Below are 10863 nucleotides of genomic sequence, written 5' to 3'. Positions count from 1 at the left end.
GGGAAGGTGAGCATCATGGAATGCCAGGTTAATAGAACAAAGTGTTCTTGCATTGAGGGAGTACTTGAGTAGAAGCCCAATGTCCATCTGCTACCTTAATACTAAACCTATAAATATATGTACATAGATCTAGTTCCCCACCGTCATACATAAATATATTTCCATATATACATGCCTATATTTAGACCTCTATAAATGCCATTTGCCACCTAGTTATTTCCTCTATTTCCTTTTACATTCCTCTTGTCCCACTATCATGTTCAGCCTTCATTTTAGGTTTCAGTAATTACTCTTGGTTATGTTGCCCTTGATCAAGCCCTCCCAGGCCTCCTACACCCTCTTCACCATCAATTTTAGATCGCTTGTTGTTTCCTTGTCCCTGGGTTTGTTAACACCCACTTCCTTTCGCCAACCTTCCCCTCTCCCATGTCACCCCAGAACCATCAGTCCTGTTGTTTCCTCCTCCATATTGTTTATCCTGCCTATGTTATCTAGATAGATATGCAGGAATTATAATATGCACAAAAACAAGACAGAGAAAAACAAAGCAACAAAAGAAAACAAAACAACAACAACAACAAAGCTTGTAAATAGTTCAAGGTCTGTTTGTTGACCTTTAGGAGTGTTTTCTGGTTGAGCCTGATGGGGTGACATTCCCTGGACCAAAAGTCTGTTTTTTGGTATTCCCTGGGGACTTCCTTGCTCTGCTCCCCTTGCTGTTCTGTTGCATGCCCTTAGTGCTTTGCCTTGGTATGGTGGGGTCAGATCAGGCAAAATTCTCACACTGTGTCTCCAGTGTTGTCCCCCATAGTGCTATGGGTTGGTGGGGGATGTTGTGTCTTGTAGTGGGGCCAGCCCTATGGTCCTCTCTGTGCGTTGGCTGCTCTGAGCAGGAATATCATCCTCAGGGCTTGGTGGGCAGGATGTGTTCCACTCTCTCTTCCTCCCCTTTCATTTGCTCCTGTGTGCTCTGTTCAGACATGTTTCTCTCCCTGAGCTGTAGCTTCAGTGCTGTCCTCTGAAGTGAATTCTTCTGGGGGGGAGGGAAGCTGACCACGTAGTTGGGACTGGGGCCAGTCCCTCAGACCTCTCTATTGGTTCTCTAAATGCAGGTTTTTATCTGGACACTTTGCTGGTCCCCACAACAGAAATGCATAACATTGAATCCCTCCTCATCTCCCCAAAAGCAGCCATGAAGAGCTCTATCAATGACTACAACTTCCTCATCATTTTATATATTTAGGGACACTGAATGGATGTACAACAGCAAATCTCATTCAATGCATAATGGCTAAGTGATTAGAGTTAGAGCTCCAGTGGTGTGGTGGTTACTCACTGGTCTGCTAACCTCAAGGTCAGCAATTCAAAACCACTAGCCACTTCAAGGGAGAGAGACGAGGCTTTCTACTCCTGTAAAGAGTTACAGTCTCAGAAACTCACAGGGGCAATTCTACTCTGTCCCATAGGGTCACTATAAGTTGATGTCAACTCAATGGCAGCGAATAGTACTTGGTCAGAGTCTGAAGACCTACAATTTCCATACCCAACCCTCCCCCTTCATAGCTGTGTGACCTTGAGCAAATTTACCATTTTCAGGCTCAGTTTCTTCGATTGTAAAAATCAGTCTTAGTGAGCATCCAACTCAAAGAATGAATGCAAAGTGCCTAAGGCACTTTCATCTCTTTCTGTCATCATCATGATCTGTTAGGATTCAGGATGAGGTGCTTGACTCCCACCTGTCTCTTGGCTCTGCCTGTTTACATCTCCCCTCACCTCAAGAATCACCCCAGGGACACCTGGCTCTGCAAGCAATTATGCTGGAAGAGTCAGAGCTGAGTTGGCCTCATTTCATTCAGCGGCAGCCAGCTACTCAGGATTAGCAGACTCCCAAGAGTCTCTCCTTTCCTCAAATGGGAGCTCAGCTTTCTGGGATAGGTCGTCTTCTCTGATCAGATCAACTGCTAAATAGATATTAAACTGTGTCTCAATGTATTCCAAATTTCAAATTTTCAAATCTAAGAAAAAATGTCCTTCTCTTTGTTGTAATTCCCCAGTCCTTGCTGAGGTCTCCCCACTGCTGCCATGCATCCTTCGACAGTGGCAAGATTTTTCTACAGATATTAAGAAGTAAAGCCCACTGCCATAGAGTAGATTCTGACTCGTATTGGCCCTACTGGACAGACTAGAACTGCCCCTGTGAGTTTCCAAAGCTACACGCCTTTACAGGAATAGAAAACTTCATCTTTCTTCTGTGGAGCAGCTGGTGCTTTAGAACCGCTGCCCTTGGTTGGGGTTAACAGCCTAACAACTACACTACTGGGGATTCTGATTAAAAAGTAAATGCATTCACATAGGAAAGGCATGAGTATCTCAGACCTTTGTAAAGCACAAATTTCTAAGGCCTCCTCCCCACCACTTTACCTGGGGCTCCTGGGGAAATCTTGGCACCTGTGGTTATTGAGCATACATTACTCCTCAGTTAATCATAGGCTCATAGAGAGTTTCGGTATGCAGATATATGAATTCATTTGCACCAAGAGTAACCAGGCAGGGCAGCCCAAACACATGGGTGCAGAGCTATTGTACTTGTTTGTGTAATTTGTACACTGCACAATTCCATGAGTACAATCCACACTTTCAGCAACTTTATGGCATGCCCTTGTGCACAGTCTATGTAAATGTTCATGGCAGCCATACCTAGGACATGCTCTCCGATCAGAAGGTGTCTCCTTCCTTTACTCTCGTACTCTGTTGCTGTCATTGTTGTTGTTAGTTGCTTTCTCATTGATTCTAGCACATGGCCACCCTATGTGCCCCAGTAGACTGTCTCCATCGGGTTTTCCAGGTGACAGTCAATGGTGCAGAGCATCCAGCTTTTTGTCCCATGGTTCTGTGAGATGGGTTCAAGCCACCAACCGATACATTTAACAGTTACTTGTAAACCATTTGTACCATCTAGAGACCTAAAAGCCCTGGTGGCACACTGGGTTACGTGTTGGGCTGCTAACCCAAAGGCTGGCGGTCCGGATCCATCAACTGCTCTGCAGAAGACAGGTGAGGCAGTTTGTATCCATAAAGATGGACAGCATCAGAGACCCGAGGGAGCAGCTCTACCCTGTTGTTCGGGTCACTGTGAGTCAGAATCAGCTTGATGGCAGTGGGAGTGAGGGGGGACCTGCTTCTGTTAGTATGTTGTTGCTGATCGGTGCTGTCGAGCTGGGTCAAACCCATGGGACCTAGGCACAGCTGGAGGAACCCCGCCTGGTCCTGAGCCATCCCCATACTGGTTCTCCTGTTGGAGCCCATTGTTGTCCATCTTATTGAGGGTCTTCCTCTTTATCTCTGCCCTCTACTTTCTCTGCTTTCCCAAGCATGATGTCCTTTCCCAGGGACAGGTCTCTCTCAACAGCATGTCCAAAATCTGTGAGACCAAGTCCTCCCCATCCTTGCTTCTCAGGCACGTTCTGACGACTTCTTCCAAGATAGATTTGCTTGTTCTTTGGCAGTCCATGGTACCTTCAGTGCTCTGCGCCAGCACCCTAATACAAACACATCAATTCTTCTTCAATCTTCCTTAATCAATGACCAACTTTATCATGCAGAAGAGGAGACTGAAAATACCATGACTCGGGTCAGATGCACCTGACTATTCAAAGAGTACTACTTACCCTGGGCGCCATGATGTGAAGAAGTTTGGGATACACTCATCTAAATCGCCTCAGAGCTACATCTCCCTCCCTCCAGTGTGCACTTACCCCCCAGCCAGCCAGTCATGTCCCCCAGACCCCTCTTCCAGTCGGCGTTGATGATGTCTTTCCAACCAGCCCCATTGTGTTCCCCTAGGTCCACGGAAGGAACCTCTTGTCCATCGACTATGACCGGAACATACGCACAGAAAAGATCTACGATGACCACCGGAAGTTCACCCTGAGGATCATCTATGACCAGGTGGGCCGCCCCTTCCTCTGGCTGCCCAGCAGTGGCTTGGCGGCCGTCAACGTCTCGTACTTCTTCAACGGGCGCTTGGCAGGCCTGCAGCGCGGGGCCATGAGCGAGAGGACCGACATCGACAAGCAAGGGCGGATCGTGTCCCGCATGTTTGCCGATGGGAAAGTGTGGAGCTACTCTTACCTCGACAAGGTGGGTGAATGCGCCTCCCCGTCCACCCGAGGCCTGCCATGAGTCATGCCACGCTCTGCAAGCCGGCCTGGTTCTCTGCACCACGACATAGTTTAACATCTTTTCTTTGGCTCCACGAGGGCTCCCCTCACACTCCCGCCCTCCCTGGCATAGAGTGAATCTGAAGGAAGCTGTTATTCATAGCTCAGCACTATTACCACTAAAAGAAAGGGCGGGGGAGTGCTAGACACAGTAATGGCAAAAAGGATGGATTGTCTGATTTTCTAAAAAGAAAAAAAAAAAAAGAAATGCCGTTGCAGTGGATGGATTCATCCCACTGGCTGTGAGCTAATCATTACTTATGAATTGGAACTGTGCGACTCATTCCTGCCTTGCCCTAAATTAAGCCATGAGGGTAGGGAATTCTGTCTAAACCCCCAGCTCACAGAGCGACACCCTCCTACTTGGCCTATTGGCTGGAGCAACCAACACAGCCTCTCTACATCATTCCCCGGCCCTAGAGTGCCACACGCCGGGCTCCGTGCCGGTAAGGTCAGGCTGGGGCAGCGGTAAGAAGAGGTCCCTCTCGGGCATGTGTCAAGACTGTGGAAGGCTGCCCTGGTCATCTAGTCATTAGTGCGGGGCTTGCTCAGCCTGTGCCTCTCACCCAGACTCCCCTGGACGCAGGTCTGTGGCCTGCCTCCTGTGCCCCTCATTACAGCGGTGACGTGCAGAGCTGTTATCTGTGTCTGAGGCCCTCGGCCCTCCCCCAGTACTGTTCTCATTACACCGTCAAAACGGGACTGGCTGACCCGGGAGGCAGGAATCGCCCTCTTCATAAGGCCACTGGTTCCACCCCCAAGCGAATCTGTTATTCTGGCTCCTTTCCCTCTCCATAGCTTCTCAGTGGAGCCGGTGCTTACTCTTTAGATGGAGCTGACGCAGTCTGGGTGTCGCTCCACCTGCTGCGCTGGTGGCAGCCACTTCTGAACAACTGCAGCAGCTAGATGGCAAGCTCAGTGTCGCCCACCCCAGCCCTCTCCAGGTGCCGTCGGATAACACTGTCTCTGCTGGGAGCTTTCCTTTGGGAATGCAGCTGCCCGGGCCCGCGCCCAGCCCTGCCGAATGAGCGTCTGCATGTTCATCAGATCCCTGGGTGTTTCGCCTGCATGGGAGAGTCTAGAGAGCATGGTCCGAGGCAACCACAATGAAGCGGTTAGGGTTGGCACGGCAGACCATGCAAATCTACTTGTAGTTTCTGGTCTAAGCTTCCCCATCCTTCGGGGCTTTGAGGTGATAGGTGGGGAGCTGGGACACATCTCTGTCAACCTGAGTGCTCTGGAGGCAACTCACATGTCCCCTCCCTTTCCTTCCTCCAGTCTATGGTGCTCCTGCTTCAGAGTCAGCGTCAGTACATATTCGAGTACGACTCCTCAGACCGTCTCCATGCCGTGACCATGCCCAGCGTCGCCCGGCACAGCATGTCCACCCACACCTCCGTTGGCTACATCCGCAACATCTACAACCCTCCGGAAAGCAACGCCTCTGTCATCTTCGACTACAGTGACGATGGCCGGATCCTCAAGACGTCCTTTTTGGGCACCGGGCGCCAGGTGTTCTACAAGTATGGGAAGCTTTCCAAGTTATCGGAGATCGTCTACGACAGTACTGCCATCACTTTCGGGTACGATGAGACCACCGGCGTTTTGAAGATGGTCAACCTCCAAAGTGGGGGCTTCTCCTGCACCATTCGGTATCGGAAGATCGGCCCACTTGTGGACAAGCAGATCTACAGGTTCTCTGAGGAAGGCATGGTCAACGCCCGGTTTGACTATACCTATCATGACAACAGCTTCCGGATCGCAAGCATCAAGCCTGTCATAAGTGAGACCCCACTTCCTGTTGACCTCTACCGTTACGATGAGATTTCTGGCAAGGTGGAGCACTTTGGAAAGTTTGGGGTCATCTACTATGACATAAACCAGATCATCACCACTGCTGTGATGACCCTCAGCAAGCACTTTGATACCCACGGGCGGATCAAGGAAGTCCAGTATGAAATGTTCCGGTCCCTCATGTACTGGATGACTGTCCAGTATGATAGTATGGGAAGGGTCATCAAGAGGGAACTCAAACTGGGGCCGTACGCGAACACCACCAAGTACACCTATGACTATGATGGCGATGGGCAGCTCCAGAGCGTGGCTGTCAATGACCGCCCAACCTGGCGCTACAGCTACGACCTCAACGGGAACCTCCACTTGCTGAATCCAGGCAACAGCGTGCGCCTCATGCCCTTGCGCTACGACCTCCGGGACCGGATCACCAGACTCGGAGACGTGCAGTACAAAATTGACGATGATGGCTACCTGTGCCAGCGGGGCGCTGACATCTTCGAGTACAACTCCAAGGGCCTCCTCACGCGAGCTTACAACAAGGCCAGCGGCTGGAGCGTCCAGTACCGCTACGACGGCGTTGGTCGACGGGCTTCCTATAAGACCAACCTGGGTCACCACCTGCAGTACTTCTACTCTGACCTCCACAACCCAACACGCATCACCCACGTCTACAACCACTCCAACTCCGAGATCACATCGCTCTACTATGACCTCCAGGGCCACCTCTTCGCCATGGAGAGCAGCAGTGGGGAAGAGTACTATGTAGCCTCGGACAACACAGGGACCCCGCTGGCGGTGTTCAGCATCAATGGGCTCATGATCAAGCAGTTGCAGTATACGGCCTATGGGGAGATTTATTATGACTCTAACCCTGACTTCCAGATGGTCATTGGCTTCCACGGGGGTCTCTACGATCCCCTGACCAAGCTGGTCCACTTTACTCAGCGGGATTATGACGTGCTGGCGGGAAGGTGGACCTCTCCAGACTACACCATGTGGAAAAACGTAGGCAAGGAGCCGGCCCCCTTTAACCTGTATATGTTCAAGAGCAACAATCCTCTGAGCAATGAGCTGGATTTGAAGAACTACGTGACAGGTGAGGCCTTGGCTGCCACATTGGTATGGCAGTGACTCCCCGTGGGGTGGTGGTCCTGGTAGACGTTGTTGGGAACATTGAAAGATCTTGAATCTGATGACAGGAGCGTTCTGGAGAGCTGTGCATATGAGCTGTGCACATGACAGCTTTACAGTGTAGGGCAGTCACCAGCCCTGTCTTAAGATGCCCACTGAAGTCCATTCAGTTGACCCAACTGTTATAAAATCCCACCCTACCCCAAGCAAAGAAAATAGGCTTATTGAGAGGAAAATCATTAGGTTCTGGAAGCCAAAATATCTGGCTGAAATCCTCTTTCTTCCATTTATAGGTCAAAGGACCCTGGACTAAGTGTCTACCCTCTGTGAATTAATTCCCCTCCTCTGTGGAATGACACTAACAAGATCCCCCCCACAAACTCCCCCACCTCCATCCTCACCACCACCACCCCACACACAGAGTGATAGTGAGGAGTAGATGAGTTTATAGAAGTAAAGAGAATAGGGTTTGCTTCTGTGATTCCCAATACCATTACTATTTAACAATGAGTGAGCACAGGTACTGAGAGGGCTAGAACCCAGTGGCTTAACCGCCAGGACTCCCAGTCAGGCTGGCAAGACAGATATACAAATTACCAATAATAATGCAAAGCAGATTTGAAGCTGTGCTTCCATATACTATATTTTTACACAAATAATACACGTGTTATATCACTTTCGTCACCACATCCTCTCCTTCCCTCCCACAAGGTATTTTTGTAAGTGTGCTATGCTAATTATTTTCACAGTAATGGGCATCTGTTCATGTATTTATTCCACAAGCACTTACATAGCATGGCACCGTGTAAGCCTCTGGGGATATAATGGTGAAGAAGACGTTCTTCCTCAAGGAGGGTGTTTGTGTGTGTGTGTGTGTGTGTGTGTGTGTGTGTGTAGAGGAATTCAACTTTGGAAATGTTTACACAGAATCCAAGGGCCCCCTTAAAGGGTTGTGGGATCTCGGTTGGAAGAAGTTGGGTTCAAGGTGTAAGGAAGAGAAGCAGACATCAGAATCTGGAGGCTACACAGAGGGAGGGGCCACAGGAGTTAGATGACCTATGACCCACTAGAAATTGATGAAGCAGAGTGCCCACCCACCCATACAGGTAACAAATAGTTGCAGAGCATCTGGTGTGTACTAAATACCAAATAGTAGGGATGTAGTAGCAAGAGAAAGCCCCTGTGCTCAGAGAACTAAGCAAGGAAATCAGAAGGGGGGAAATATGGTGTTTAATTTCTATAATACCCAACTTCCACAGGGCCCTCTTGCCTATCCACTGTGAAGATTGTGACCATGGGAACCCAGAGCCAGGGTTCCCATGTTCCAGAAAACTCACAGCTCCTGGTCATGGGCCAGAGAGTCATCAAGCCCAGAGGGCCTCTCCCTCAGGTGGCCAGGAAGCTGCTTGTCCATCCCCAGAGCAGAGACAGCAGCCTCCTGGAACACAGAACTGCCCTCATTGGCCATCTTAAAGATGGGCGTGGAGCCTCCTTGGCAAGGTCACACCCTTGGAAGCTGAACCCAGCATTCCCATTCAGCAGGAGGAGTCCAGCAGCTACAGCATTCCCTCCTTTGGGCTGCCAGCCAGAGCCTCGGCCTTTCCCAGTGGTTCACCGTGACCCTTGTTTCAAATGTAAGCTCCTCTCCAAAAAAGATTGTGGAAATACAGAGATAGTTAGATATAGATGCACTTACACACACCAGGGGGCTTCCAAAAGTTCATGGGGAAAAAATCCATGATCTTTTTGCTAAATTTATACACAAACTTTTTGGATCCATATATGTATGAACCCTGGTGATGTAATGGGTTATATGTTGGGCTGCTAACTACAAGGTCAGCAGTTCTAAACCACCAGCCACTCTATGGAAGAAAGATGAGGCTTTCGGCTTCCATTAAAAATTCACAGCCTGGGGCCCTCGGGCTGTGCTACTCTGTCCTATAGGGTCCCTATGAGTCAGAGCCGACTCAAGGGCGGTAACTTTGAGGGAGTTGTTTATATAATTCAGAATACTTAGGGCAGAAAGCGGCCTGGTAAGGAAAAGTCAAATATTTTTTATTAACAGGGGTAACAGAAAACTAGGAAGGTGGGAAAAAAAAGTCATTGTCATCCAGTGCTTGCTGTCACAGGTTTCACTGTGTGTCCACAGTGTATGCGGACCTTTATCTCTGTGCACCTGGTGTTGACAGTTTTATTGGCATATACTTCACATGTCACACAACTTAGCCATTCAATCATATTAAGAGGGTCTGTGCGATCATCACCACAACCCATTCCAGAGCATTTTCTTCCTGCCCTCATTGTTGTGAGCTCTCCATTCCCCACCCTCCCCTGCCAGGCCCCGAGGCCATCAGCAATCCAGTTACTGTCTCTATAGATGGACCTGGCCTGGATTTTATATACAGAAAGATCATACAAAACACAAACAGGAAGTCAATAAAGAAAAAACAACAATGCCTACACAAAACATAGGAGAAAACCTCGGTCAAGGAGAAAACAGAAATAATTTTTAAATGGGTCAAAAGGGTGATCAAATAAGGTGTTACACTTTAATCTAACTATATGTGCTGCAATCGAATTTATAATGCTCTCTGCCTGATAGTAAGGCGAATTCACACACAGACACACACACACACACACACACACACACACCGCCCCTCTAGACTATGGTCAGAGGGGATTTGCTGAAGGCTTAATCCATGTGGGGACCCTACAAATGAATTTTGGGTTTTCACTGTCATTCAAAACCTTTTCCAAATTGGGAATTCAGAATTTAAGCTCTGATACCATTCCTTTTTTGGATTTCGGTTTTATTATTTACAATCCTTAGATCACACTGGATGGTGTGTTACTTCCATGTAGACTTTTTTGATAGCTCACTTAGATGGCTGCTTGTTTGAAGACAGGCCTTTAAGACCCGGATGGTATTCTTTCTAAAAGCTGAGCACCATCTAGTTTCTTCATCACACTTTGATATAGCACCCATATCTTCAGTGATCTCTTCATGAGGGCGGCATCAAGCAGAGCTATGTCATAAGAACTAATTGTTCTTAGATTGGAGCTAGTTGTGCGAAGTCAAAAATCTACTAATATAGCTATGGTTTATATATGTTTCTGGTCCACTTTAGAGACACCATCGGCATCTGCTTTTATTATGACGATATACAAGTTGGCATCAAGTTAACTCCTATCCATGGCAACCCATGGGTGTCAGAATAGAACCGTGCTCCTTAGGATTTCCAGTGCCTGACTTTGCAGAAGTAGTTGCCACTCCTTTTATCCAAGGTGCCTCTGAGTGGACTCCAACCTTTGACTTTCTGGTTAGCATGAGCATGTTAACCACTTACACCACTCAGACTCCATTATATACACACACACCCACATACAATGCACATACATGTGCACATATACATAGGGGCCCTGGTGGCATAGTGGTTATGAGTTGGGCTACTAAGTGCAAAGCCAGCAGAACGAAACCACCAGCTGCATCCCAGCCGAAAGACAGGGCCTTCTAATCCCATGAAGAGTCGTAGTCCCAGAGACTCACAGGACAATTCTGTTGTATCCTACAGGACAGTGGTTCTCAACCTGTGGGTCACAACCCCTTTGGGAGTCAAATGACCCTTTCACAGGGGTTTCCCGATTCATAACAGTAGCAAAATTACAGTTATGAAGTAGCAACAAAAATAATTTTATGGTTGAGGAGTCACCACAA

General features: G+C 48.5%; 1 protein-coding gene across 1 annotated transcript in view; it reads left to right on the top strand.

The window, feature by feature from the left end:
- Nucleotides 1–10863, top strand: part of TENM2 (teneurin transmembrane protein 2) — a 1165990-nt gene that overhangs the window by 1139094 nt on the left and 16033 nt on the right. Inside the window, exons 25-26 of the mRNA XM_045284698.1 lie at nt 3844–4140; nt 5499–7113. Coding sequence (XP_045140633.1) covers nt 3844–4140; nt 5499–7113 — 1912 coding nt within the window. The remainder of the gene's footprint in view (nt 1–3843; nt 4141–5498; nt 7114–10863) is intronic.

The sequence above is a fragment of the Echinops telfairi genome, unplaced genomic scaffold (assembly GCF_000313985.2).
Source record: "Echinops telfairi isolate 266 unplaced genomic scaffold, ASM31398v2 ScPeMD7_7469;HRSCAF=8507_0, whole genome shotgun sequence".
NCBI classification, from domain to species: domain Eukaryota; kingdom Metazoa; phylum Chordata; class Mammalia; order Afrosoricida; family Tenrecidae; genus Echinops; species Echinops telfairi.
This window is presented reverse-complemented; position numbering and strand designations above follow the sequence as displayed.